We start from the raw sequence: 26212 nt of genomic DNA, 5'->3' as shown, positions 1-26212 counted from the left end.
CTTACGAAATGGAAAAGCATCGCTGAGCCTACGGTGTGAAATTGAAATTGGCATCTCACGATCCTGGATACGGTCAGGTTGGGCTGGCAGATACCCGCACCCCACCGCAAGGATGTGGATTAAACTGGACTCGAAAACAAGCAGCCGTACACAAGAATAACCATTTGGGCAAACCTCCAATGAGTTAATCAAAGCAACAAGATGAATATGATTGCCAATCATAGCAGGGAAATCTGTTCCTTTCACTGAGAACTTATTTTAAAGAGATCTTCATCCAGAGGGATTTATATTCCCCTGCATGTGTGTGCATAACTCCCATTAATGTCAATATGCATTATATATGCACACAACGAGGAAGAAAGCAGTCCTTGGGAAGATTAGCATTTTATAGGGTCTTATATTACGAGTTTGTAATGGGAATAATGAAATCGCTTCGCTCTGTAGACGCATCCGCTGAGGTTGTCTTGCTGCTTCGCCATCGTCAGGTCAAAGCTGAGTCTTCCCTGGCTGAGACTCCTGCTGAAGGGGAAAATGTTTCCCCCCAAAAAAAGGGCATAGCGAAATAAATTAAGAATTTGAAGATTATGCTAATTGATTCAGAATACAATCCTGTGACTGTTCAAGACCAGATGACCCCCTTTAGCACCCACTGAAACTACTGACTTCAGAGGGACTCTGTGGGGGTCAGAGCCCTCCTAAACAGGACCAGGTTCAAGATTAGGGCAAGTTTTATTGTGGGTGAACCCTGGGAAATTTTCATCGGGTGTAAAAAAAAAAAAATTGCAACTCCAGGATTGCACTGCTGTGTGCTGTGACACACAGTAACAGTGCAGTGTCGTGGCCGTGTGCGGCCGTGTAATAAATCCTGTTATTCAGGCATATTTAAATATGTCATCTGTCAGAAAATCCGTATTTCACTGGTGTCATCATCGGCAGCTCATATTTCATGGCCCTGGTTTTGCTATCTAGTAATGTAATTTTTTAAATTGTAAGTTTTCAAACGTTCTGCAGGTTATCTCCCTGTAAGTCAGCTCTGCAGATAAGTTATGAACATACAGAGAACAATAAAAAAAAAGAGCCAGGAAGCTTCTCTAAGCTTTCTCGTTTAATCGCTTCCACCGAGGAGTGCCTTTAATGAAGAAAAGCACTCATGTTTTGAGGACTTGATGGCAGAGTCAGTTAATGAATTAAGTTTTCACACCCAGTCGCAGCCAGCACTGCTCCTATCGCACATCCCAGGCAACAAAACAGCCCATGGATGGGTAATAACCACAGGTTGCCACTGGACCTGCCCATGGGGGAGGCAGGTGCTGCTGAGGATGAGTATGGGGGGATTGCACTGATCTTCATCCCTTCAAGACCTTGGGAGAACCAATATTAGCTGTGTCAGAATGTCTTAACCTCTCACCGCTGCCTGTGCCGGTTATACAATAGCCTTGTGTTGTTCCTTCTCTTTTTATTCCAGCCAAACCTTTTCCAAAGGCCTCTTCCCCCAGCCACAGCCCCTCCAGCAGTTACGTGAAGAGCACTTCATCTTCCTCCACAGGCTTCGACTACTCCCACGACGCCGAGGCTGCGCACATGGCTGCCACTGCCATCCTCAACCTCTCCACCCGCTGCTGGGAAATGCCGGAGAATCTCAGCACCAAGCAGCAAGAGGCCCCTGGCAAGGTGAGCTGAGCGTGCCAGGGACCAGCGCTCCAGCACTCAGTGGAGTGGGTTACAACTTGAAATTTGGGATGGGAGAAATACCTTTTTTTTATCCTTCCTTGCATTTTAATGTTTAAATATAGAGGGAATTGTATATCACCCCTTGGCTCCCTGCTTTGGGTGACGCAGTTTGGAGGAGGTGATCTTGACTCTCAGTGTGTTACGGAGACGCATCGTGGTTCAAATTACCCATCTGAGATGAGCAGCGTTCCCAAGCGGAGTCTCAGAGCTGGTTTCAGTTGCTCACTGGTCTGTATCTGATGCCATTTGAGACTCCCCAGTTGTGCCCAGGCTGACCTCCAGCTATTTTTCAGAGGAACACAGGTTTTCCAGAAGTCCCATGTTGTGCCCCCAGCCTAGGGCAGGTGTCTTAGATGCCATGGGGCATCTTAAGTGGCACTAGATGCCTGTGTTCAAGCAACTGAGTCAAAATGCCACACTGCTGGTAGTACAGGGATGCATTTGCACGGCACGTTCCTGAAATATTTATGAAAGAGCGTCCTTTGTCATTTGGTTCCTTCTAACTGACTGTGGAGAGGATGGGATGTGAATAAACTGTCCCCTACACTGCAGAAGTCCAACGGGGGCAAGGTCCCTGTAGGGAATTTCTGGCAGCTGCTAACATCGGGCATGTTTCCAACCTTTCAGTCCATGGACATTGAGGTGGATGAAAACGGGACTCTGGACTTGAGTATGAACAAGCACCGCAAACGGGAGAGCACCTTTCCCAGCAGCAGCAGCTGCAGCAGTAGTCCCAGCATGAAGTCCCCGGACGTGTCCCAGCGCCAAAACAGCACCAGTGCCACGAGCAGCACCATGACCTCCCCCCAGTCCAGCCAGACCTCCCGCCAGGATGAATGGGACGGGCCCATTGACTACACGAAACCAAACCGTCAGCGGGAAGAGGAGCCAGAAGAGGTGAGTGGTGACTCTTGATGCTTAAAAAAACACCTCACGGGGGACTGAATGCTGCGTTCGCTTGCACAGTTGTCATGTTTTCCCCCAGAACCCCTCGTTTGTGCTCTGAGCCTCAGGGAGAAATATTATTGGCTTCATCAGTGCTGCCAGATACCAGCCGTGGATGATCAGGCAGGAGGCAGATGCTCTTGGACCTGCTGGGGTGCTCGCACAAAGGAAGAACCCACCACTTGTCCTGGCCTGGGTCTGCAGCGCTTTCTTCGTTGTAAATCCTCCCACCAGTGGTGCTCCTGGGGCCGTTCCCCGGGATGATTTATAGCTGCCATTAGCAGATATGGCCCTGTGTGCCACAAACATTAATCCTGCAGCCTCCCGGCTGGTCTGAGCGTCCTGGCCCTGGAAGCAGCACACTGCCTCTCTGCCCACGGGGAGGCCGTGCTGAGGATGAGTGTGGAGGGATTGCACTGATCTTCATCCCTTCAAGTCCTGGGGAGAGCCAGGTGCAAATCCTCATGTAGACATGTTTTTTCACACCTATAAAAAAGGAGAAATTCCAGACTATGGGATCTGTGGTTTGGGTACGGCGAGATGCTTGCAGAGGGCTCAGGAGCACTGGCAATGCTGCGCTAACTGGGATGAACCTGGGATCCTTTCCCACCACGGCTTAGCAGCAATGGCTGCTACTACAATCACTTTTCCTGGCTGTTTTCTTGCAGTCAGAGCCTGCTGCCCACTCTTTTGCCTCCTCGGAAGCTGATGAGCAAGAAGTGTCGGAGGAAAACTTTGAAGAACGAAAATACCCAGGGGAAGTTACCTTAACCAACTTCAAGCTTAAATTCCTCTCCAAGGACATCAAGAAAGAGCTGCTCACGTAAGTCCTGCCTTCGTGTCTCTTCCTGCAAAAAGTACAAAATATGTACCCAGGACAGCCAGGCTGGTAGGAGACAAAATTTATTAGCAAATACGTTTTAAAATTAGAAGTGTAATTCCCTTTTTTACTGTCTTATCTCATCTAAGGGGTTCAAATGAAAACTCAAAGAGAAGCCCTATCCTCATACAGCTGCTGATCTTTGAGGCAAAATCCATTCCCATACGGCCTAGAAATTCTGCAGAGATGAAGGGAACCTTCTGGGGAGCTTGGTGCTCTCGGGATTCATGGACGTGGCTGTGGAAACCTCCTTGCAGGGCCCCTTTTCCCCAGTGTTTTCCTTTGAGTGTTTCTGGCACAGTGATGGATCCTGCTCGATTTCCTGCCCCCTTGTTTTGGGACACTGAGTGATGCTGTGGAGCCAAGAGCACCCAAGGGATCTCGATACCTTCTCGATGGGGGTGTCGAGGAAGACAGGACTTGTTGGCTGATTAACGTAGAGGAAAGGGTCCCATCACCATGATACTACAGGGCTATAACGTGTGAACTAGGGCGGCAGCAAGACTGCTGTCATACTGCTTTTTACACTGGAGAGAGATCCTAACCCAGCTCACATCTGGGTATTCATGGCTCTGGGTGGGGTGGAAATATAGACCCAGATTTATTCTATTAGATGGAGTATTGCTCTGCACTCACACTGATCCCCAGACTAACGGTTAATGTTTAGACTCTGACCCAAATGCTGCAGCACGGACCTGGCAGCAGGTTGGGATCAGTCTGGAGGTTGTGATGGGGAGGTGTCCCCCCGCCAGGCGCCCCGGCAGATCTCCTCTTCTCGGCTTCTCTCCTGTGCATCTGACCTTCCCGTATGTTAAACAGGGAAGAGTCGTTGGACGTTGTTTTGCTGACCTTATACGACGACGCAGCTCGTTATCTGGCTCCGCAGGCAGGAGGCTGAGGGAGCAGCCAGGCGGGGGGGGGATCCGTGGGGGCAGAGCAGCAGCAGCATCTTCCCTAAATGAGCAAAGCGCAGGCCAGCTGCCCTATGCAAAGCTCTAAAGCTTTTTTAAAACCCGGCAGCGATGTGAATAGCAATTTCTGAGGTAGAGCCCTGAAGTCCTCCTGTGCTTTAATTGTATTATGAGGGTAGAGAAATTTCCTAAATGGAAACAGACCTGGAAGAAATAAATGGTGTCGTGGGCAGCCCTGAGCCTTCTCTCCCCATTTAACATCCTTGTTCCTTTCTGGCCCAAGGGCTGTAATGAATCAGCTGTAGTTAACTCAGGAGCAGACCTGCCTGGTGTTTGATGCTCCGTGGTGCCGGGGTGTAGTCCTTGGGCCACCTCCAGGCACTGATGGCCCTCGCTGTGAAGGTGCTCCTCACCTCCGTCTTCTCATCACCCTCGTGGTGGTGCACGAGTGGGTACCACCAGCGATACATCGCTGCTGCCTGAACGCCTTCTGGCTCCAGGGCTCACTCCGCATGGGGAGGTGTTGTGGCTGTGAAAAGGACTCGGGGCTGAGCAGCGAACAGCTGCAACCCCAAGCCTCAACCTGCCAGGTCAAACTGTCCCAGGATATCCTTGAAGTGTCCCGGGACATCCCCATGCTCTCACATACGCCCTGGCCTCGGGCACGACTCTGCCAGAACCTTGCTGCTCATGCACAAACCGACTTTTATTCCCTAGACACCGAGAGGGGTTGGCCTGTGCACGGGGAAATTCAGGGGGAAGGCAGCAGGGAGGGACAGGTGGGAAACGCAGCCTGGCGAAGGCAGCAGGTGGGATGAGGCAGCTTCTGCCTGGCCTCAATTTAGGAGCCCCCAGGCACAGGAGTCAAAGGTTACTTTTATTCCCTTTCTGGAGGGAACAATGTTTTCAAGCTTTGCTTTGCAGCTATAAGGGCTGGGAAAAAAAAAATAAAATGCCAGAAAGCTGAAACCTGACGCTTTCAGGGAATAAGGTGATTTCCACAGCCAGAGCTTCAGTATTGCAAAAATCATCCAAATTGGCAGCACCAAGACAATGTGTTCATGCCCGTTCCTTCATGCGACCCAGAAAGCTGATTCACGTCTCCCACTGCCACCGAGCAAACCAAGCGACTAAGTATTTGAACCCTTTCTTCACATTTGGCACAAATTTTTTCATTTATTTTTTTTTTTCCCACATCCTTGTGACCTTTTGGGAACAAAAATGGGAGGGAGGGGAGCTGAAAGGGAATCAGCTGGTTTATTTGCATACCAACACATGCTGAGGTCCTGATGGCAGGATGTCTGGTACCGGGGCCAGGCTGAGATCCCCCCACCCCACAGACAGACCCCGAGGGGGGCTCAGCTGGCTCTGCAGATCCGTGGCTCTCGGGTGATTCCATTTCTTTCCAGCACTTACACTCGTTGTTGTTGTTGTTGTTGCCCAGTTGCCCAACCCCAGGCTGTGATGGCAGTGGACACATAACGGGAAACTATGCCTCTCACCGCAGGTGGGTTGAACTTTTCTTCATGGCTTGGATTTGAAAGTCAACTTTTTATTTCTTTTAGTATATTTTTTGACCATGTGGATAGTTTGGTTCTGTTTCCTCCCCACCTTCTGTTGCCCCTCTCCCTCCCCACGCCCTGGCCCTTTTTCTTTTTCCTTTTTTCCTTTTTTTTTTTTTTTTTTTTGCTTATCCAGATATTCCATCTCTTCTCTTTCAGCCTTTCTGGTTGTCCTCTTGCTGACAAGAGCCTCAGAAACCTCATGGCTGCCCACTCTGCTGACCTCAAGTATGTTTGCGCTCAACTTGGAACTCCTTTTTTTTCTTTTTTTCCACCCTTTCTTCTCTCTTCTCCCTCCCTGCCAACCCTCCTCTTGCTCTGCTTTTGCTTTTCCATCCCCTCCCTTCTCCTTTCAAAGAGCCGATCAAAATCTGCCTGCGAGGAGCTCTGGTGGAGTCCAGCCTCCAGCTGCTGCGCTGAGAAGAGAAAATGGCACGGAGGAAGCTTATTTTGGGGAGGGGGGAATCACAGCAGCGATCAGAAATAACCTGGACCCCTGGCAGGTTTCCTTTGGGCACTGTAGACATATGCTATTTTCTTTTTCATTTGGCGTCTTTTCGCAAGCTCTTGTTCCCTAGTTTGTGCCATAACCCTTTTCATTCAACATTTTTGTATGTCTCTCAAATAATCCAAAGCCTAGATAAAGGCATATGCTTTATTTTTGGGTAGAGGCACAGCTGGGAAAATACTGCCAGGACATAGCAAAGCCAACTCTTTTGGAGAACCTGGGATGTTAATTTTATGCTAAATTTTAGGGGCTGTTTGGGATGCAGCAACGGGGGTTTCTATTAATTTCCGTGGGAGTCTGATTTGTGAGGGAATGAAAGAGGGAGCAAGTAAATGCTTGGTGAGGCCAGATCCTGAGCCAGTGGCAAAGGGCTCGCAGGTGCCCAAATTTATTTCTTCCCATTTCTGCTCCTCATGGGAGGAATCCGGTCTTCACATTTTCATTGAAATATCTTCCTCTGAATCCTGTTTTCAGCTTTGCTGTTGTCTTCCCAAAGCTCCTCATTTTCAATAGGAGCTTATTCTTCACAATTCTCTCTTAGCTTGCCTCCCTTAAAGAAAGGTTTAATAGAAATTGTATTTAAAATAGATGGAGACACTGAGGGGGACCCAAACCCTCCTTCACCCACACCCCCTCTTTGAGGAAAAGCTAATTGTGATTTTTTTATTTTTTTTTTCCCCAACATCACTTCCACGGAGCCAGCCTGTTTTCGGAGGCTGATTCTCCTCTGAGCTCCTTGCTTTGCTGAATCCAGTTTCAGGATTATTTAGATACTGAGATATTTGTAACTATAACTGAAGAGCCTCTACTGAGAGTAAAACCTCATGGGAGACTTCACATTGCACAGGCTCATCATAAAGAAAAGAAATCTACCCTGTGTCCTGTATGCAATCAGTGATGTTTGGACCCGTGGTAAGAATAGTCAAGTCAGGTGGGAGCCCCTTTGGTCATTAAGGTGATGGGTAAAGTCCCCAAATCCTTTTTTTGGTGGCCCGGAGGGCAGTGTGGGTCCGGGACTGCTCCACACCTCACCGCTGATGTGGGTGTTGGTGCCGGGAAAAATGTTTGTTAACTGCCTGCTCCTTACCACAGAGGTGGAAAAAGCAGCTGGATTAGTTGATATTAATAGAATATGCTCGTGGATGGAAAGGACTCGCATGATTAGCGCTAAGTACACTTAATCGTGCATTATAGACGATATACATTTTGAAAGAACCTCTTAAGAGAGCTTTGCTGAACTGGTGTTTCTCCAACAGCCTTAAAGAATAGCCCAGTGATAAGGCAATTAGCATTCAAGATATTAAAAGCTCTCAGGAACGGTGCCCATTTCCAGTAAGGGCCTGGAGAAAAAACAAAGGGGGTTGTCCCTGACACCAGGCATCGCACCGAGCCTGTGCAGCGTTCCCTGCTCCCCTTGGGCATCCAATGTCATTGGTTTTTATCAAAATACTACCCAAACCAGGAGATTTCTGGCCAAAACAAAGCTTTTTAATGTTATTTCCCACGTACTGCTTTTTCTCTCCATCCTGGTGAGGATGGGAGCAGAGGAGGGAGGAAGGGAAGAGGATTTGGAGATATTACAGATAGCGCAGTCACAGCTTTTCACAACTTCAGATAAGGCCATGTCAGTGTTTCTATTATAAATTCTATTTCAGGGGTTAATATCCCTGATATAAAAAAAATAGCTCCAGGCTGGAACATGCAATAAAAGGTCTCTGTCGGTATGATTTGTCTCCAGATAATTAAAAATAAAAATCAAATCAATTCTCTCCCCTCTTTAAAAGTCCTGAAAGGCAAAAGGAGTTTGGTGTTAGTGTTTTCGTAATTTCATCCCACCCTGAAGCTAGAACAACAAAGAAATAGTTTTGCTTTCTACTTTAACAGTGTATAATGGGGAAATGTCACAGTCATCTCCTCAACCTGTAATTTCTAGATGAGTTAGAGAATTTGCACCCTCAACGAGGTCCTGCTGGGAATGTCCCCTCTCTTACTGCACCAGACCTCTGTCCTGGGTCAGAGCCTGCTGAGCCTTGGTCCTGACTTTGGCTCCCTGCCACCCTTCTGGGACAGGACACGTCCCTGCTCTCCTACTCTACCTGAGGTGCCCATTTTTTTCACTGATGGACTATTCAGTGACCCACAAATGCCAAACCCTCCGTCAGAGCTGGTGCAAAGAGGAGAATTTTGGTATTTTCTGACCAAAAAAAAAAAAAAAAAGAGGGCTTTTTAAAAGGTTGTTTTCCAAGCTGCAGAACTAAAGGCTTCTGTGGAAACTGTTGTGTCACTGACTCTCAGGGACCAGCGCACCCCAGCTATACCATTGCCTAGGTCAGGCACGAGTTTTCCTAAAGGACTGGCCTCAGGGGCTGCCCATCACCACGTGTTACCCATCAGTTCACTGGGGTGTCCTGGAGATACATCAATCCCTGCTCTGCTGGGGGGGTACCAACCAGTGGGACCAAACCAGGCACCCGTGGCTTTAAAAAGGGGATTGAAAAAGTGATGGCACAGCGAATTCCTCCCCCAACGAGAAAGGGCACTCTGCAAACTCGCAGAAGCTTCATCCCAGAAGCGAGCGGCTGAGCATCTCCCGATCGTCCCGTGGTGGCACCGTGGGCTTCCTCCCCCCAGTCCTAATCGCTTGACTCAAACAGCCCGGTCTAATTGGCAGGCTGGCGTGCACATCCTCAGCGAGCACTCCTCGCCTCTTTTCCTTGTCCCCATGACAACTTTTATGTCCGCCACGTCACCAAACAGCATTTGGAGCAGATCTTTGTGCTCATGGTACTTCATATCCCCTCACCTTTTTTGTTGCTTCTGCGCCCTTAATGATGCAGCGCTTAACTCGTGCTATTATCTTCGCTGCCGCTCGGTAGGGCTCGCAGCCCCTGCTAGCCTTTGTGCAGGTTTGTGTGATCACAGAAGTATTCTCCAGGGTTTGCTTTCAATCACGTCCCAGAGCGCTGGATGCTTACCTTCAAACCCATGCGCATGGATATATCTTCAAAGACCCCTTTGTAACAGCAGCGGCTGAGGACTGAGGGGCAGATTTTGCACCGAAGCACCAAAAGCTGCTGCTGCACCGTGCGTGGTGACCTGGTGATCCCCAGCCCGAGGCCCCACAAGCAGCTGGTCCCCTGCAGACCCCCAGGTCCCTTGCCCATGGCATTATGGAAGGGGGAGACCCAAGATTAACCTAACCTTTTTCCTCCTATTCCTTTGTTACTTTCCATCAGAGGCATCAGCCAGTTTTGGACTCTGAGGACCCTCCTGTGGTGGGTGTCTGTTTGCCCTCGGTGAGATTAACCCCCGCCAAGTCACCCAGAACTGAGCTGAGACCTTCTGTTGGGCTTCCTCTTGGTGGTGGCCCCCTTCTCCAGAGGTGTAGGCCATTTTTCTGGTTTCTTGTCTATGCTCGCATCCAGCCCAGTGGCTGTGGATGGTACCTGCTGTCTCCTTATGGCTTCCTCAACAAGACAGACGCTGCCCTGGATGTCGTCTATTTGGCACCTCATCCTTTGTGAGGGTGGGACCCACGTCCCTCCGCCAGAGAGCAGCCACTCACCGTGCTCCCAACGTCCTCATCTCTTCCCACCGATCCTCCTCTCCAACGCTGACACACATGCAGCGACGCAGCGATGTTTGTGCCATGGATATTACACACCAGACCTTGTTCTTACAGAGGGAGAAGGGGCAGGAAGAAAAAACCTGATTCTGTGTTGACAGTCCCTAGATTCCTCTTTGAAATGAGCTGTCGCAAAGCATCGATCCCCTGCTTGCGTCCCCAGGCTAATCTGAGCCTCCCTTTCCTCCGCAGGTGCCCTACTCCTGGTTGTGATGGCTCTGGTCACATAACAGGAAATTATGCATCGCATAGAAGGTAAGATCTCCCTTAAATTATTTCCTCTGTAGCCACTTTCCATTTTTTTTTTTTTCCCCTGCAGTGGGCAGAGTTGTAAAGTTCTGAATAAAACATTAATGTTACTGACAACTGAAGCCTATTTTCATCTCTTTAATCTGACTTCTTTTTTTTTTTTTTGATGTTTCCAGCATCTGATTAGAAGCTCCCTTCAACAGAATAAAAGACAAAGGGTCAGATTTTAGCTGATGCAATGTTCCTGTTAATAATGCCACCTATTTATGACTTCTATTATCACTTTAGAGCATTAATAGCAGAGATCTGAGCCTTCTGTTTCAACAATTCCATTAAACAGCGCAGGCTGTTAGCAGATATCTTCTTATCTAGAGACCATTAATTACTGTCCATCTCCCTCAATTTTTTATTATTTTTTTTTTCCTCCTGACTTCTCCTCGTGATGTGAAGCTGCAAAACGAGAGAGATCAAAAACACTGTGCCAAATTCAAGGGAAAGATGACTGAAGCGGGGGAATAGCAAATGCAGTGATTCTGCCAGTGAGACAGGCCTTTCTTCTCTTTTTAACCACAGTCTGTCAGGCTGCCCTCGTGCCAAGAAAAGTGGGATCAAGATCACCCCGACAAAGGATGATAAAGAAGACCCAGAGCTGATGAAGTAAGTCTGGAAGAAACTCCTGAGTGAAACCCTTCGCTTGTTCCCCTTTGATTTACGTGGGGGAGCAGCAGCCATCCTGCATCCCCCCTCGCTCACGAAGCTCAGAGCATTCTCTGCCCATGCTGGAGTGGGTGCTGCCAAAGCTCTTCTGCTGGTTTGGGGGGAATTTTTCCCTGATCCCAAAAACGGTATTGCAGTTTTGAAATCTGATTGGAAAATTGGGCAGTGAGGGAGGTAACGGTGTATTTTTTTTCTTATTTGTTTTTATGGATGTGAAAGGTAGGCTGGTAGGGCATAAACACTTCCTCTCTTACCTGTGTTTTATATAATTCCTAAAAAATCACCAGTGTTGTAAATGAGGATGAAAACCCACAGTCGAGGAAAAGGTCGCACGTTTTTGGGCAGCAGTGGGCAGGTGAGGGATGCCAGTGGGCTTGCTTCACTCCCAGGAACACGGTAGAAATAGAAACTATCCAGCACTGAGTCGGCTCAGGATCTCATAGCCCTGAATAAAATGTTTTATAGAGTCTTTGCCACAGCTGAATATTCAAAGCAAACTGAAAAAGCCTTTCTCTGCTGCCTCGGACGGAATTTTTCAAAACATCCCAGGGGGGTTATTCCTACTTAAATCCCTTAGTCCACCTCAGGAGCTTTCATTTGCTGTGAAATCCATCTGCCCTGACTTTTAGCAAGCCCGAGCATTGCGGGCTCAGCATCCAGGGCCTGACGCCAGGTTTAGGGTCTGTGTCTCAATCCCTCATGCAGCTACAGGACATCAGTGCCTTTACAGCAGGGCTGGGGCCAGCACTGACTCCAGGATCCTATTTAATGTTAGCCCAGAGCATCCCCAGCCTTTCCAGAGCCTGTCCACTCACCCAGCAAACGCAGGTGGAAAGGGGTAAAAAAGAAACATGGAAAAACTTATCAACCCCCTCCAAGAATTTCTGGATGCCCATGAGTGCTGGCATATCAGGCCAAACTGTCAGACTGTCCCCAAATGCATCTTTTTTCCTCATTTTAGCCCTGGGGCTGGTCTTGCCCTTGCAGAAGAGCAGAGGTGAATACCTCCATGTGCCTGGGTTTTGCCCTGGAGCGGAGGCTGAGCCGGAGCGGGAACCAGTGGGTGCGGAAGAGCTTGGTGGGGGGTGCTGCAGGAAACTGGGATGCACCAGCCGGGGGAAGGACCTTTAAGAAAAAGATGATATTTGAGCCATCTGCTCTGTTCTTACTCCTCAGTCTACAGGAAGGAAAGCCTCCCAGTTAAATGAGCCATGTGATAATTAGCAGGAGTTAGCAGAGTTTATTAAAAATTAAGCAGCCTACTCAAGAATCTGTGGGAAAAAAACCCTCTTTTGGCTCAAATACACTAAATTGCTGGTGGCGTTGTAATGCTGTGCCATTAACCAGTGACACAGCGAAGGAAAGGACAAGCAGCAAATGCTGTCGTGCAACTGCCGGCTGTTGAATATTTGCTTCCTTTACCGCAGTCGGAGCCCCCGGTTGGGAGGTCGCCCCTCTCCACGTTTTCCCTGTGGGGCTGGGGAAGCTGTGGCTTTGCTCATCCTTGTCTGTCCCATTTGGGGCTGGGACCAGCTGGGGATGTGCCAAGCGGGTCCCCCAGCGCCGTTTGTCTGCAAAGAGGTTGGTTCCCAGCGTGAGGAGAAAGGGGCTTTGACACGACCAGTTTGTTATGGTGCAACTGGTGCTTGTGTAGGAACGTGGGACGAGCTGAACCCCAGCAGAACCAACGGTCCCCCCCCAGCATCCTCACCAGGGGTTGGGTCTGTCCTAGTCCACCCTAAAGGTGTGAACTCTGGGCAGCTAAAGTGGCAAGAAATGGGGTTGGAGCATCACCGCAGTTGGAATTTTCTGACTCACAGGAACCTGACGCCATTCACCCCCAGACTGGCCGTGGGGGCTCATTGTGGCTTTGCTGCTCCATGGGCAGCGGGACCGTGGGCACGGGTGCAGGTGGGCTGCGAGGGTCTCTGTGGCGTGAGGACGTGAAGGCATTCCCCAACATCCCGCTCCTCCAGGGTGCCCAGGAGGAGCAGAAGCATCTCTGAGATGCCAAAAACGAGACAATCCCTTCATTGCCACCTTCCCCCAGCCCTTGGAAAGCTCGTGCTCTGCCTCCCGCAGCAAGGTGCGCCCGGCGCGGGTTTGCGTTTAAGGAGCTTTGGCTCTAAATCCATCCTCCGTCTGCACCGAGTGCCACTTGGCACCCGGCCGAGTTTTGCACATTGCCACTGAGGAGAAAATCATTTAGTCCCTGTTGTTTTTGCTGTTCATCCTTCAAGTAATTTGCTACAGATGTGATTGAACAGATCACCTCAACCTTCAGCCCAGCCCTGGCATAAAACGGAAGCATCCACGGCTGCCTAATTGATCAAACGCTACTGGTGCTTCCGTTAAATAATAATAATTTTAAAAGAAATAAAAAAATAAAAATGTCCAAGCCAGCTGTTTTGCACAATAAGGCTCTGGTTTATTTTTTAACAATGAAAATGTAATGAAAGTTAAATTAACAGCGTAAAATATGTAATGGTTGGGCCATAACGGCTGCATACTAAATGCTGGGGTTTGTCTCTTTCTCGCTCTTTTTTTCCCCCCTCTCCTTTTCCTCCTGAGGATTCAGTAATTTGCTCGTGATCATATAAAAGCAATGATGTTATGAATTTACTGAGGATCCTGCTGGCAGGGATATTATAAGTGAATTGTGCTGCATTTGCAGCTGATTAAAATCGAGATCAGCATTTTTCAAATTATCTTGGGAAAAGGCTGGGTGTGCAGCTCCCCCCCCCCCCCCCCCCCCCCCCCCTTCTGCTGTCATCTCCCTTTTGTACGAAATATAAACAATCAGGGTAATCATTTCTGCGGTGAAACGCAGCTTGCGATTTTCAGGAGCAGCTCAGTGGATATTTTGCTGGGGAAACTCAAAGTCCCTAATTGCATTCAAACAGAGGACACAGGGTTATTTTTGCCATTTCTTACCTACTTTTCCTTCCACCCTTCCTTTTTTTTTTTTAGAGTAACCTCCCTTGAGTAATAAACTTTTAACTGTATTTATAATTGGCTGGCACCTTTAAACAAATGCAAACCACAGCAGAAACCTTAATAGATACACCGGGCTTTGTCAAACGGCTGAATTTAGTGAGGATGCCGTTAGGCGGGGAGTTAGCGAGCGGGGAGGAAAGAGGTGCCTTTTAGAGGCACTCATCCTCTTGGCAATTAGCGCAAGTTGTGTCAGCACTTCCATGACACCCCTCGTAGCTCCCGCACGCTTTAACTGGCCATAAACAGCGGCAGAAGCACGGGGGTGGGAGAGCTCGTGCACCTCCTGGGTGGTAATTCCCACTTTTATCCCCTGGCGAGCGCACGTTGATCTCTTGGAGGCCGTGAGATGTGAAACCAGGAGGAGGAGGAGGAGGCAAGCAAGGCCGTGCTGTGGCTGCAGGCTGAGCAGTGCCCCAGGACTTATTTGTCCTGTCCTGTCCTGGCTCAGAAACCCCTCGGACACCCTCCTTGCAGGAGCAGGTTTGCTGCTTCTCAGTGTACAGACTGCAGCCTGACAGGGTCCCAAGTCAAGGGCTGGTTCACGGGGAAGGGCTGTGTCCCCACGGGCACAGACAGTGCCCCTAGATCGCGTTGACCGTGCTCGTGTAGGGTGATAAAGTTGATGACTGAGGGTTCCTCAGCAGTAACACCGGGCAGAGCCGGCTGTAGGTGTGTGATGGTTCCGTGTGAGCGTGTCAGCCTTGGTTAATGTCAGGATCCCACGTCAGGCAGCCCCACCTGCCATCTTTGCCCTCGATGAGGCAGCAAACACACAGTTTGGGACACCGTGGGGACCTGCTTTTGCTGCAGGTGTGAGTGTGATGTGACCTCCACAGCCTTTCTCTCTTGCAAGATTTACCTTGGTTCTCTTTGGTTCTTCTGAAGGGGAGCTCATAGCTCTTAACTCCCCATCTGCTATTTCCAACAGCGAAGCATCTACCCCATGAAGTCTAGATGAGATCCCCAAATGTGAACTCTCTCTTCCCAGGTTTCCCTGTTCCTCCTCATCCCTAATTTCCTTACATCCCTCTTCATTCCCGTGCTGTAATTTTTGGACATTCCCTGTGCCCAGGTGTCCAGTTCCCGGCTGCGTTGGGCTTGGACACATCAGCGGTAAATACGCCTCTCACCGGAGCGCATCAGGGTGCCCTCTCGCAGCCCGCAGGCAGAAGGAAGGATCCCTCAATGGCTCCTCGTTTTCCTGGAAGTCGTTGAAGAATGAAGGCCCGACCTGCCCCACTCCGGGCTGCGACGGCTCCGGCCACGCCAACGGGAGCTTCCTCACTCACAGAAGGTAAATCACAGGGTTGAAATAACAGGGAGCGTGACAGTATTGCTGTGGACTAACCCGCCTGCCTGTAGATGCTGCTTAAGCATCGTTCAACTCTTCGAGCAAGGCTCAATAGCTGGAGCTTTTGATGCTGACCTCAGTCAGGTTGCTCCAAGGTTGGAGCTTTCTACATGGAAAAAAATGTGTTGTTGTTTTAATATTGCAATGGTGAGATGTGGATTGGGCAAAATCGTGAAAATTGATAATATTATGTCCTTCCATGAGCAAGCCAGATCAGGACTTGAGCACCCCAAACATGGGGTTTGACACCCAAACCAGCCAGACTCGTCTCACTTTCCTCACCTGTCACGCCCTCTCTTTTAGGAAACAATGTGGGTTTTAATCTTTGTTCAGAGAAAATTGCTCTCGCTTTATAAATGGGGAGTTTTGTGGCATTATTCATAAAGCAATTTCCTCTGTACCGTAAAACGCTTTTAGAAGAACTGTCTCGCAGCATGAACTCCACCAAATGGTACGTGCTCTTCTTGGGAACATGAGCACCTATAAATACCGAGAGTTTATGAAACCCATTTTTACTTGCTTTTCAGTTTGTCAGGGTGTCCAAGAGCTACTTTTGCTGGGAAGAAAGGAAAACTCTCAGGGGATGAAATTCTCAACACAAAGTTCAAGACCAGCGATGGTAAGGGGTTTCACTCTTCTTGCCTTGCAGGTGTATCACGGTATTGAGCCCATATATTTTTTGTTTTCTGCAGACTGGAGAGGTTCCAACAACTGAAATCCGGCCAAATTTTGCAAATTTATCATGTGCTATGAACACCCATTTCTTGGGTTTCCTGGGTGTTGGAGGTGGCATGGTACCAGCACTGCTCCCCAAGTGACAACACTGTGAGGGAGCAGGTGAAACAATAAAGGAGTTTCCATAGTGAAATTCCAGGGGAAAAACAAACAAAAAAAAATGCTGAAATTGAGATTGATTTTTTTTTTTTTTTTTCATTTTCAAACATTCACTGGCATTTTTACAAATCCCTCACAGCGATTTTCACCTATTCAGGGCTTTTAATCCTGAGATATTTCTGGATCTGAAATTTTGTTAGCGATGGCACATTGCATTTCCAGTGCTATTACTGAGGTTTCTGTGGTATTTGACAAGGTTGAGGCATTTAACTTGAATACTTACATAGCTTGGAATTTATAAATACCCCATCTCTGCTAGAAATATTGCTTTATTTTATGAACCTCATAATTTCTAATCAAGACATGGATTATTTTTTTGAAAAAGGCATGTTTCCAAACTCAGAACTGGAGAGAATGACCTAAGTTTTCAGGGCAATCAACCTTGTAGGGTGCATGGAGGTGCGGGACTCCAACTGCTATGGTGTCATTGGCTTTTGCATTTACATATTGACCTACAAAATATCATTGAACCGTGATGTTAAAAATGTTACTAAAAAAAAAAAAAAAAAATTAAAAAACCAACAGGTGAATTGTGCATCCTGTTTAGAGGAGGTAAAAGCAAAGATGAGGACGTTGAGTGGTGATGTCTGGGCAACAGGGTGGGCTCAGCAGAAAGCCCAACATCTTTGCTCTGCCCACAAACGTTTGCTGACTGCCCGTGACCTTCTCTCCTGCAGTTCTGGAGAACGATGAAGAGATCAAGCAGCTGAACAAGGAGATCAGTGAGCTGAACGAGTCCAACTCGGAGATGGAAGCGGCCATGGTGAAACTGCAGTCACAGGTCGGTGTGCCTGGACGCGCATCCGAGCCCACGGGCGCGCGGCCAAGCCCCTTGCAGGGGTGGAGGTGGGTGCTGTGGCATGGGGGTCGCTAACCTTGCCGTGCGCCTCGCCCTGCAGATCTCCACCATGGAGAAGAACCTGAAGAACATTGAGGAAGAAAACAAAATCATAGAGGAGCAAAACGAAGCCCTGTTCCTGGAGCTCTCAGGGTTGAGCCAGGCTCTCATCCAAAGTCTTGCCAATATCCGCCTTCCGCACATGGTAAGAAACTTTGACAGCGCTCGCTCCAGCCGGCGTGATCGAGGGAGCTGTGCCAAACCCCATTCACGATAAGGCTTATGTACAATTAAAGAGTGGGAGAATTTCTCTCCATACACCTACGTGTCCTTTCTAAGATCAGTCCTTTTGCCTTATCTCTGAAGCTTGCATTATATCTCCCTTTTGTTGTCATTTTCTGCTGATCTCCCTTTGTATCTATTGTTCTGTCTCATTACATCTGGGAGCATTATCACAAAATAGGAAACTTTATCAAGGGCACCCAGCGCCTTTTAGGCTAAGACAGCACAAGTAGAGATCAGGAGGGATTGGATTTCAACGTCAGAAAGATCTTAGAGCTCTTATTATAATGCAGGTAGTTTCAATTCAGTTTTGAATAGCTGGCAGCCAAAGAATAGCATTCTTAAAGAGAGTGTATTTTGTTTAATTTAACAAGGTCTAACAGCCCACAGCATGTTACCATAGTGTTACTGCAAAATGAAAAGACTGCATTAAAATAGTAAAACCACAAAAGGCTATTAATTACCTTCCCTCTATTCCCAGGAATGTAATTACTGTTGTCAAAACCAGGTGTGTGGAGGGGGGCTCGTGTTGTTGGGGAAGCTGTCCTCTTACAACTCATAAAGACCATCGCAACGATCAGAGGAATGAGCTTTTGATTTATTTTTTCTGTCATCTTTTTTTTTTTTTTGGGAATCCTTTTCATTGGGGTTTGTATTTAAATTCAGGATGGTTGGAGAGAAGCCATCCTCCAGCAGAGCAGTTTTGGATAGTATTCACCCAGCTGCCTAACTGGCAGAAAACCGCTCGCTGAGTGCTTTTTTGTGAAGTATTTGACACATAAAGGTCAAATAAACTGTTCAGCAAATATTTTTTCAAGGTTTCAGGCAACTCCAATTAAATAATGCCCACGAGACTTGTATGCTCATTTTATTCCTGTTCTTTTTCTTCCTTCTCCCTTTCTTTTTTCCCCATTAACTCCGAGTCAGATATTTGCAAGGTTTCCACGATGCCCCTCAAAAGCAAAAGCTGTACCGCAGCAGCGTGCTAGCGTGGGCAGATGCAAGCCCAAGGTGACCGGGCTCCTGTCCTAACTTTGCCTTTGTTTCCCTCCGCAATGTTTCAGCCGTCCTCTTGTCCTCCAGCCCTTAATTTCCATGGCTTAATTCAGCCTCGAGCCTGTCAAACTGCCTGCACGCGCTTAACGTGATGCTGTTAATAGTTCCACGAGGCCAGTGCATAAAATTAAGGACCCAGTTAAGATCTGGCAGGATCAGGGGTTGCACGATGAGATTCCGTACGTACAACACTGCGCACAAAAAGGCTCTGACGTGGAGACCTTTGGCTGTTGGTACATACAGATGATTAATTGCAAAGAAACATCTCAGCCTCTTCCTGCTCTACTGCTAACACTTTGATTTGCCTTTTTTTTTGGCTGCAGGAGCCAATTAGTGAGCAGAACTTTGATGCGTACGTGAACACGCTGACAGACATGTACACCAACCAGGAGTGCTACCAGAACCCAGAGAACAAGGACCTGCTGGAGAGCATCAAGCAAGCCGTCAAGGGCATCCAGGTTTAGTGCCACAGGATGGAGATTAGCAAGTAAACAGACTGTAAGATGGAACTTTCCCTCCAAGTATTCAGGTTTACAAGTTACAAAACTTGTTTAATGAATGAAAAAAAAAAAAAAAAAGAAAAAAAAAAAAAAAAAGGACCAAAATGTAACCAAGAGGCCATTTCTGAGACGTGGAACTGATCGAACTCAATGTTCTCGTTTACTTAACTTTGGACCTTCTTGAGAAAAGTGGGATTTTTCTACCTGGACCATGAGGTAGATCAGGATGGAAGGTTAAATCCTCCAGTAGGCTGTGGGGCTTGGTAGCTGGTGAAGAGCAGGCATCTTTCATGAGTTGCCATGCTCTTGCAGAGTTGATCCAAGGGTTAAAACATTACAAGAACAGGGTCTTGTCTGATCCAAGACTAGCATATGACTGGCTTAAACCCTCATGTTGTCTATGGTCGTATGTCCAGATCACCTACTCACACATGAATTATGTTCTGTGTTGCTACAAGTGCTGGAGCTGCAAGCTACCTGTAAATCTGAACCTGTGCTGGGCCTCCCAACCCCGAGGTGTTCAGATATCCACTGGGCATGGGAACTCTGAAGTATTATAAAGTAGCTTATTTTTATTTTCTGAAAGAAATCCGAAGAGCAGTTCTGGATCTCCAGTGGAAAGCGCAATGGAAAAAAGGTTCTCAGGGAAGCTTTTGGAGTTTGCAACTACAGTATTCCTTTGTCTGTCTTAAATATGAGAATAGCTATTATGAATAGGCCAATACCAGATATTTCATTCAGAAGAATTCTTAATGTGTCATGGTCCAGTGTATATGATTTTTTGGAAGTCTGTTTGATGACAGTTCTGGTTCTTTTCATTATTGTGATCATCCTTACAGCGGCGCAGTACTGCCAGTCCAGAGATCATACATCAATGCCAGAGAACGTTTGAGATTGCGATGAACAAAAAAAAACAAAAAACCAACAAAACAAAAAAAGAAACAAAAAAACCAACAAAAAGAGAGATGGTTAATTGACGGCCAGCAAAGTGCTTACCTACCATGAATCAGTAGTTGATTTCTTACAGATATCCACAGGGCAATGGGTATTTTTTGGTTTGGTGTTCTACATTTTGCGCAAAATCACAGCGCAAGCGCCATTCTGAAAAAAAAAAAAAAAAATGGGGAAAAAAAGCCTAAAATATCCAGGTATTGGGTATTCTTCCAAAGAAGCATTTTGTTAGCAGCTCGGCACACGCAGCCCACTGTGCACTTAAAGACCAACTCTATGAATGTCTTTGCGACGCTGCTCTCCAGCACCTGCTCCATCACGCGTGGAGCCGGCTGCCGCCCCGCGGGTTTGCTCTCCCCCACCGTCGCTCCCATCCAGAGCTCTCTGTCCCCTGCTGCAAACACTTCAGAGGCAGAGGGGGGCAAAACCCTCCACCCCCGGGGAGATCCCAGCACGGGGCGCATCCACATCCCGCATCCCACGTCGCTCCCGGCGGCGGTGGGGCGGGCAGAGCTGGGGAGGATTTTGCTGACCCATATGAAAGGCAAGACTGTGGTATCGTTTCGAGCCAAATCCTGCAGATATTTAGGGCGTAATCCACGATTTGAAGACGTCAATAAAAAGCCTCCCAGGGGTTGTAGTGGCCACTGGATCTGGCCTCGAAGCTCATGAGTGACTTGACTCGTGTCGGTTCCCCTGTTGAGTTCAGTGGGGCAGCTGGCACGAGTGGGTTTACTCGCGTACTTAAGTGTTTGCAGGATCAGACTCCATGAGTTTAGAACCCATTCCAAGTGCAAAAATAACAAAAGAAAGGGAAAAAAAGAAAATAAATAATTTGAGGTGTTAAAAACACAATGTTCTTAACATGTAAATAGAGTCCAAATTGATTGTGACTGCAATTCAGTTAGTATTTAAAAGTAGAGAAATTGCACTTCCTGGAAGAAAGAGAGGAAAAAAAAAAAAAAGTAGTTAGTTTAATTATCCTGTAAATTATTTAATTTTGGCAAGATGTATGTAATTTATATTTACACCACCTTATGTTAACTTTTTGCTATTTATTTAACTTTTTTTATTTATTAATTTTATACTTATTTTAAACTGGACACCGCACCATAGAAAAGAAGATAAAAGAAGCAAAAAAAAGTTAAAAATTAAAACTTTTGACCATAAAAAATGATATTCCAAAAAAAAAAAAAAGAAAAAAAAAGAAAAACCCCTATCTACAACTCCTACTTGTAATTTTGATGCAACCAAGTTATTTTTTATATATTTTGTTATTTATTCTTTTAATGATGGGAATTTTTTTAAAGATATTTTATAACTGAGACATTTTGATAATTTTTTGGTTTGTTTTTTTGTGGGGGCAGGGGCACCGGGGGAAGAGAGACTTTTTCAGTTTTTCTTTTCTTTTTCATTCATATTGTTTCAGGCACTGATAACAGGAAATGAAAATTCTGTATTTATTATTTATTTAATATTTAAGTCGGGAAAAAAAAAATGAACTGTGCTCTTGTTGTATATTTATTTTGTCGTTTGTGTGTCGGTTATGTGATGACTGAGTACTTGTTTATGTGAAGGAATACTGTTAATATTTAAATAATAAAGAGTCACATTGAAAGTTATAGCAGGCTACATGTTATTCTGTGAAAAACGAATACTGTGATCTACTTTCCTCAGGAAATGTATTTTGCAGACAGAACTTCCTTATGTACTGGCAGGGTTATTTCGTAATAAAACCCAGTTCTGTTTGTGACTTTAGTTCCTATGGTCTTTCTTCGAGCTGCTGCCAATGTCCCCGATGTGTCCCCAGTGGGCTTCGTCCTTGCTCCTGCACCGTGGCTCGGAGGGTCGGTGTGTCTCCCACCTCAGAGCTGTGGCCAGGGACTGCCCACCCCAAACCTGGCTCTCTCCGCCTACTAAATTGGGGGATTTATGGGGAATTTAAGTTTGCTATCCCTGAAGTTTTGAAGAATAAGGAGGTGTCACTATCCGGCCAAGCAGGTGCCTAAAATCCCACTCGTCCCACGATGGGGAGAACCAAAAGTCCAAGCAAAGGTGTGTGTGTTTTCTGTCGGTTGCTGGAGCCCCTTTCCCAGGGCAGGAGGGCTGCAGGCAGCGGGGTCCCGCCCTGCACCCCCAGCACTCGCCATCCCCGGGATTCCACGGCTCCGTGCTCCCGCGGGCAGCGCACAAGCAGAGGAGACGCCATCGGGAGCGGCGGGGAGATGCCAGCCCTGGGACGGAACACAGAGACGGACGCTCTCCCCTCCCGGATTTACAAAAAAGCCTCGCCAAAACGATTCTGACGTTTAGCTAAAATGTTGGGAGACGGCTCGTATTTGTCAACGAGATTTCCTCACTTACATCTCCCTGGCCACGATGTTCACAGATTACCTGCCTCGAAGAACGGAGCTTTTTCACTGACAAAAGAGTTTATGTTTTGAAGCGGTGGCCATGAAGAGAATTTCTCACCGGTCTCTGTGTTGGAGACATCATTTCTGAAGTCGCTGAAATTCAGTTTTGCTTTGTCGTAGCTGTAGCTTCCAAGGTGAAATAAGGTAAATCATATTAAAGCCGTCTGGAGCTGAGCGAGTTGGGTCAAATGGGAATTTCAGGCAGTTCCATCACCAAGAAATTCAATTCTCTGATTAACTGAGCTCAACTTTCCTGACTGTGCCCATGCAGAGGCACAAGAGCCGCTGGGTCAAGGCAGGAGGTGGTGGCCGTGCCACAAAGACCTAAGGGAAAAAGACAAAGTAAAATGGAGCTGAAAGGTAAGAACTGCAGCCAGAAAAATTTGGAGCAAAATTTTGGGTGGAAAGAAGATTTCTTAAAGCCTTTCCTCAAGCTTGTACATGACCATGGGTGTTCACTGGAAGTTTTTTTCTCTTTGTTGGGTGTCTGCAAGCTCTCCTGGGGCAGCGCAACTGTCAGAGGCTTAGGACAGGCTCACGGGGGCAGTGGAGGAGAGGAGGTTCCTCCTGGAGAGGCTGCAGTCGATGCTCTTGCTTCGTGCTGGTGGGTTTCCAGGGCTTTGCTGAACACAGCCTAGAGCTGATGGAGTTTTGTCACCTCTGCGCATCTTAAAAGGAGAAAAATCAGGGAGACTCGTGCAATGGTTCACCTAAACCGGCTGGCACGTTGTTTTTCTGAAGGGCACATAATTGTTTTATGGGGGTTTTTGCTAGACTTTGCACCGCCGAGCGGTTCCTTGTGCCAATATTTGATTATGATGATAGAGCTAATAGACATGCTCGCTTGTCCTTTCTTAACGAATTGGCTGTGCTGCATAATAGAGCGGTTAGATTTGTGTTAAATTGCAGCTTTGGGAGCCATCACTGCAAGATGTTATCTTCTCTGAACTGGCGCCCTTTATCGCAGGGAAGGGAATTGAATTGGTTTAAGACGGCACACTGTCAGTTTATAGGTGTGCTTAGGAGAGCTCTTAAGCCGCCTCCAACACGCGTAGGGTGAAAGCTGAACGGCAGAGGAGAGCGGGTCTTTCGCTTCAAGGATGCAAGGGAAAAGATACTTGTCAGCACACGGCTGTTTCTAAACACATCGATAAATCATTGACCAAGGAGAGCATCATTCAGCCTCACTGATGCCACTGTTAATTGTTAAAAGCTGCTAACGACCCATCCCTCTATTCTTCTGCTCAGGTGGTACCTTCCACTTGTCAACATTTACCTAGCCCCCCCCCGGAGAGCTACGAGCTCTGGCAGTGGCTTTCAGGTGTGCACAGAAAGTGGTTTCTTTCCCAGCCTCGTGCATTTTTTCTGATTTTGGTCCCCCTGCTCCAGAACTCCTCTGGATGAAGTCTTAAGTCTCACCCCATCTCACCCTGCTCCCACAACCAAGGTCTCCTGAAAAACACGTGGTCAGGAAGGGGTTGCCTCCTTCTTCATCAGGTTACGAGGGGAGACAAGGCAACTTTGCTCTTCAGAGCTGCCATTTGGCCTCGCATTTGCCCCCCTTGTGCCCTGGGAAGGCGATGGTGAGGCTGGGGAGCAATTGGATGGGCTGGAGATGACACAGCAGCCAACGGAGCAGCCCCTGGCTGGAAACTTCCCTCCAACCAGCCTGGCTTGGCTGGATTAAAGGCTCCGGCCCGCACTTGTTAAGACACTCACTTCTCCTACACTTTTATGAGAAGATATATCCTGAAATGACCTTCTGCTTCGTACAGAAGGGCTCGTGGGATTAAGGCTGTAGGAAAGTACGTGGACGATGCATTCTTCAAACAAATAGCTCTTGTTATTCCAGATGCCTTCATCCCCTTCTTTCAGTGAGATGAATAAATCACCAATTGTTGTAAAAATGGTAGTATCAGATTTAAAGACATTTTCGACCCTGTCAACAAGGAAGTATAACAGCCATTAAAGCCTGCTTTCATTTATATAACTGCAACGCTCTTTTGTTTGAATGTCAGTGACTATCTGTGATGATCTGAAGAAACACGAGCCATGAAGGGATAGAGCAAGGACATAGACTCTGCATGAGCTCCAGGACTAGCATGAAGGGCTGAACCACCCCGGGGGGACCTGTCCACGCTAAGATATGATGTCTGGCCCTGAAGTATCATGGCCATGCTTAACTCTGGCACGTCTTTATTGAAGCCAGATGTGCCAAAACATTTCCTTGCCTCTTCCTTACTTCCAGCAGGTCCCAGAATCCACCCAAAATGAGCACGAGGCAAGGACCAAATGGTTTGGACTCAAACAGAGGCTAACCTGGCCTGAGCACTGCAGGGGAGTTGGTTTTGGCCTGAAGTTCATCAAATCCAAGATCAAGGATCAGCTCCTCAGGTTTTGTCATTTGCCAGAGGACTCCTTCTCAGGCTTCAACGTTTAACAATCCAGCCCAACCATGCTGAGGCTGTTTAGCAATTAAATAACATAAATCCAGAAGCTAGATTAATAAACCGTCTAGTCTGTCTAGAGCAGTCTACAGGGTGGAGAGATAAAACTGTAAAATATTTATTACCAGCTTGGGGATGAAGTCATTAATTTAATAACTACCCATTGCTTTGCTTCTTACAGTTGTTAGCAGACTGAAGGTTACAGAAGATTAGGTGGGAAACTTACTGCCTCCCTGCTGAGAGGAGCCTTTCCCATGAAAGCCAGAGCCCAGCTCCCATCTGTCACCCCATTACATTCGGAGGTGGTGAATATATTACCATGCCGCTTACCGAAATAAAACAAAACAAAATTTCTGCTGGCCACATGGCAACCCTCCACGAAACTTAATGAGGATGCTGCCCTTTGTACCCGGGGCCATTTTCAACAGCTGTAGAGACGAAGGCAGGAGGATCTTTGTCGGCGCTCGCCGCTTGCTCACGACGTGGCTCCCACGGCCAGGCCGGCCCTGGCAGCATCGTCAGGGCAGGTGTCTTCGGGACTGGTGCTTCGGCTGCCTCTTGTCCTGAGAGGCCGGGAGCATCGTCGGGGCCTCTCTTGTGTGTGATTTCTCAGTGGGTCTTTACATTTTCAGGAGAGGGAACATGGGTATTAGTTGAGTGCCTGCTGTGATCTGATATTGGGGAGCATCCAGGACTTAGATGTACACATCCTCTTTATACTGATTATGGATGGAGTCCCCTGATGAGCGTTATCCCCCGCTGACAACTGCAATTTGCAGTGATGCTGCAGCAAAAGTGTTGGGGGAGAGTGGGGGAAGGAGTGAGGGAGGATGCCTGTGTGTGCCCTTGGCATATTTTGTCATCGGTTTCACCCAGGGACGGCAAAGAGCTGTCATCTGAACGCAGTGCACAGGGAGTAGAGTCTGAGCAGGAGGCAGAGTGTGATGGGGGACGTGTGCCCCCCGCTACCTCCTGCTGATGAGGGGCCAAGACACTGCTAATCCTCCCCGACGACCACACTGACAGCAGAGGTGATCGAATTGCCTAAATAATAATTTAATCGAATCTTTAGCCTGCTTTGTAAATAAATACTAAAAAAAAAATAAAAATGGGCACGTACTGTGAGCACAGGCCAGAGGCCACAGCACAGATGACTATAAGGGTGCCCCCGGCTGCAGTGTTCCTTGGAGGGAGCAGCTAGTGCCCGTCCTAGTTCTTGAGGAGGGTGGGAGAAACAGCTTGGAAAGCACTGAAGGGTCCCGGATGGCTCCTGGAGAGCTTCATCCCAACTTTTTTCTCCTCTGCAGAGTCCATACTCCTTGTTCAGCCACCAGCCTTAGGAGAGCCCCTTTGG

At 47.6% G+C, this 26212-nt stretch overlaps 1 protein-coding gene across 9 annotated transcripts in view; it reads left to right on the top strand.

Annotated features, from left to right (window-relative positions):
* The window catches only part of MYT1 (myelin transcription factor 1), a 65085-nt gene extending 43330 nt beyond the window's left edge, over positions 1–21755 (top strand). For 7 of the 9 annotated variants that reach the window (XM_074920663.1, XM_074920667.1, XM_074920662.1 and 4 more), the window contains 12 exons: positions 1466–1671; positions 2359–2628; positions 3345–3499; positions 5912–5974; positions 6189–6257; positions 10355–10417; positions 10985–11068; positions 15198–15419; positions 16004–16095; positions 17048–17151; positions 17270–17413; positions 18870–21755. In XM_074920663.1, coding sequence (XP_074776764.1) covers positions 1466–1671; positions 2359–2628; positions 3345–3499; positions 5912–5974; positions 6189–6257; positions 10355–10417; positions 10985–11068; positions 15198–15419; positions 16004–16095; positions 17048–17151; positions 17270–17413; positions 18870–19010 — 1613 coding nt within the window. In that variant the 3' untranslated portion in view covers positions 19011–21755. The remainder of the gene's footprint in view (positions 1–1465; positions 1672–2358; positions 2629–3344; positions 3500–5911; positions 5975–6188; positions 6258–10354; positions 10418–10984; positions 11069–15197; positions 15420–16003; positions 16096–17047; positions 17152–17269; positions 17414–18869) is intronic. The other 2 variants (XM_074920668.1, XM_074920666.1) reach the window with 2 other exon arrangements.
* Positions 21756–26212: the final 4457 nt, after the last annotated feature.

The sequence above is a fragment of the Athene noctua genome, chromosome 16 (assembly GCF_965140245.1).
Source record: "Athene noctua chromosome 16, bAthNoc1.hap1.1, whole genome shotgun sequence".
NCBI classification, from domain to species: Eukaryota; Metazoa; Chordata; class Aves; order Strigiformes; family Strigidae; genus Athene; species Athene noctua.
This window is presented reverse-complemented; position numbering and strand designations above follow the sequence as displayed.